This window comes from Acanthisitta chloris, unplaced genomic scaffold, assembly GCF_000695815.1.
Source record: "Acanthisitta chloris isolate BGI_N310 unplaced genomic scaffold, ASM69581v1 scaffold20444, whole genome shotgun sequence".
Classification (NCBI taxonomy): domain Eukaryota; kingdom Metazoa; phylum Chordata; class Aves; order Passeriformes; family Acanthisittidae; genus Acanthisitta; species Acanthisitta chloris.
This window is the reverse complement of record NW_008669001.1, coordinates 1-528: the sequence shown is the minus strand read 5'-3', so window position 1 is coordinate 528 and position 528 is coordinate 1. Positions and strand designations below refer to the sequence as shown.

Below are 528 nucleotides of genomic sequence, written 5' to 3'. Positions count from 1 at the left end.
ATCTTGTCAGCAGTTCTTCTGTGCCTTTGCTCCTTGTATGTAAGAACGTAACAAACCAAAAAATCCCAATCTACACTGTGAATCCTGGAAAAAAATGCATGTTATCTCCTATGTAAACAAATGCCATAATCAGTAATTTTGGTGATGTAACACTGACTGTCTTGTCATTTTAGTTACGTAATTATGGTATTTTCTTTAGCTGGAAAGAGACCTTACATATGAGAAGCTGATAGATTGGATCAATCCTGAAAGGATGGACTCTAAAGAGGTGAGGGTGTCTTTACCCAGATTTAAACTGGAAGAACGTTATGATCTGAAACCCGTTCTGAAGAGCATGGGAATGCTTGACGCATTTGACGTCGGGAAGGCAGACTTCTCGGGAATGTCAGCTGGCAATGAGCTGGTGCTCTCTGAAGTGGTTCACAAGTCTTTTGTGGAGGTCAATGAAGAAGGCACTGAAGCAGCTGCAGCTACAGCTGTACGGGTGGCAATGTGCAGTGCAAGGATCATTCCACATTTCACTGCTGA

At 42.4% G+C, this 528-nt stretch overlaps 1 protein-coding gene across 1 annotated transcript; it reads left to right on the top strand.

The window, feature by feature from the left end:
- Positions 1–199: 199 nt before the first annotated feature.
- LOC103800780 (serpin B6-like) lies at positions 200–478 on the top strand (the record flags this gene model as incomplete). Its single annotated transcript, XM_009073163.1, has 1 exon — positions 200–478. A coding segment is annotated over one exon (279 nt), but the record flags the coding sequence as incomplete, so codon positions are not given.
- Positions 479–528: the final 50 nt, after the last annotated feature.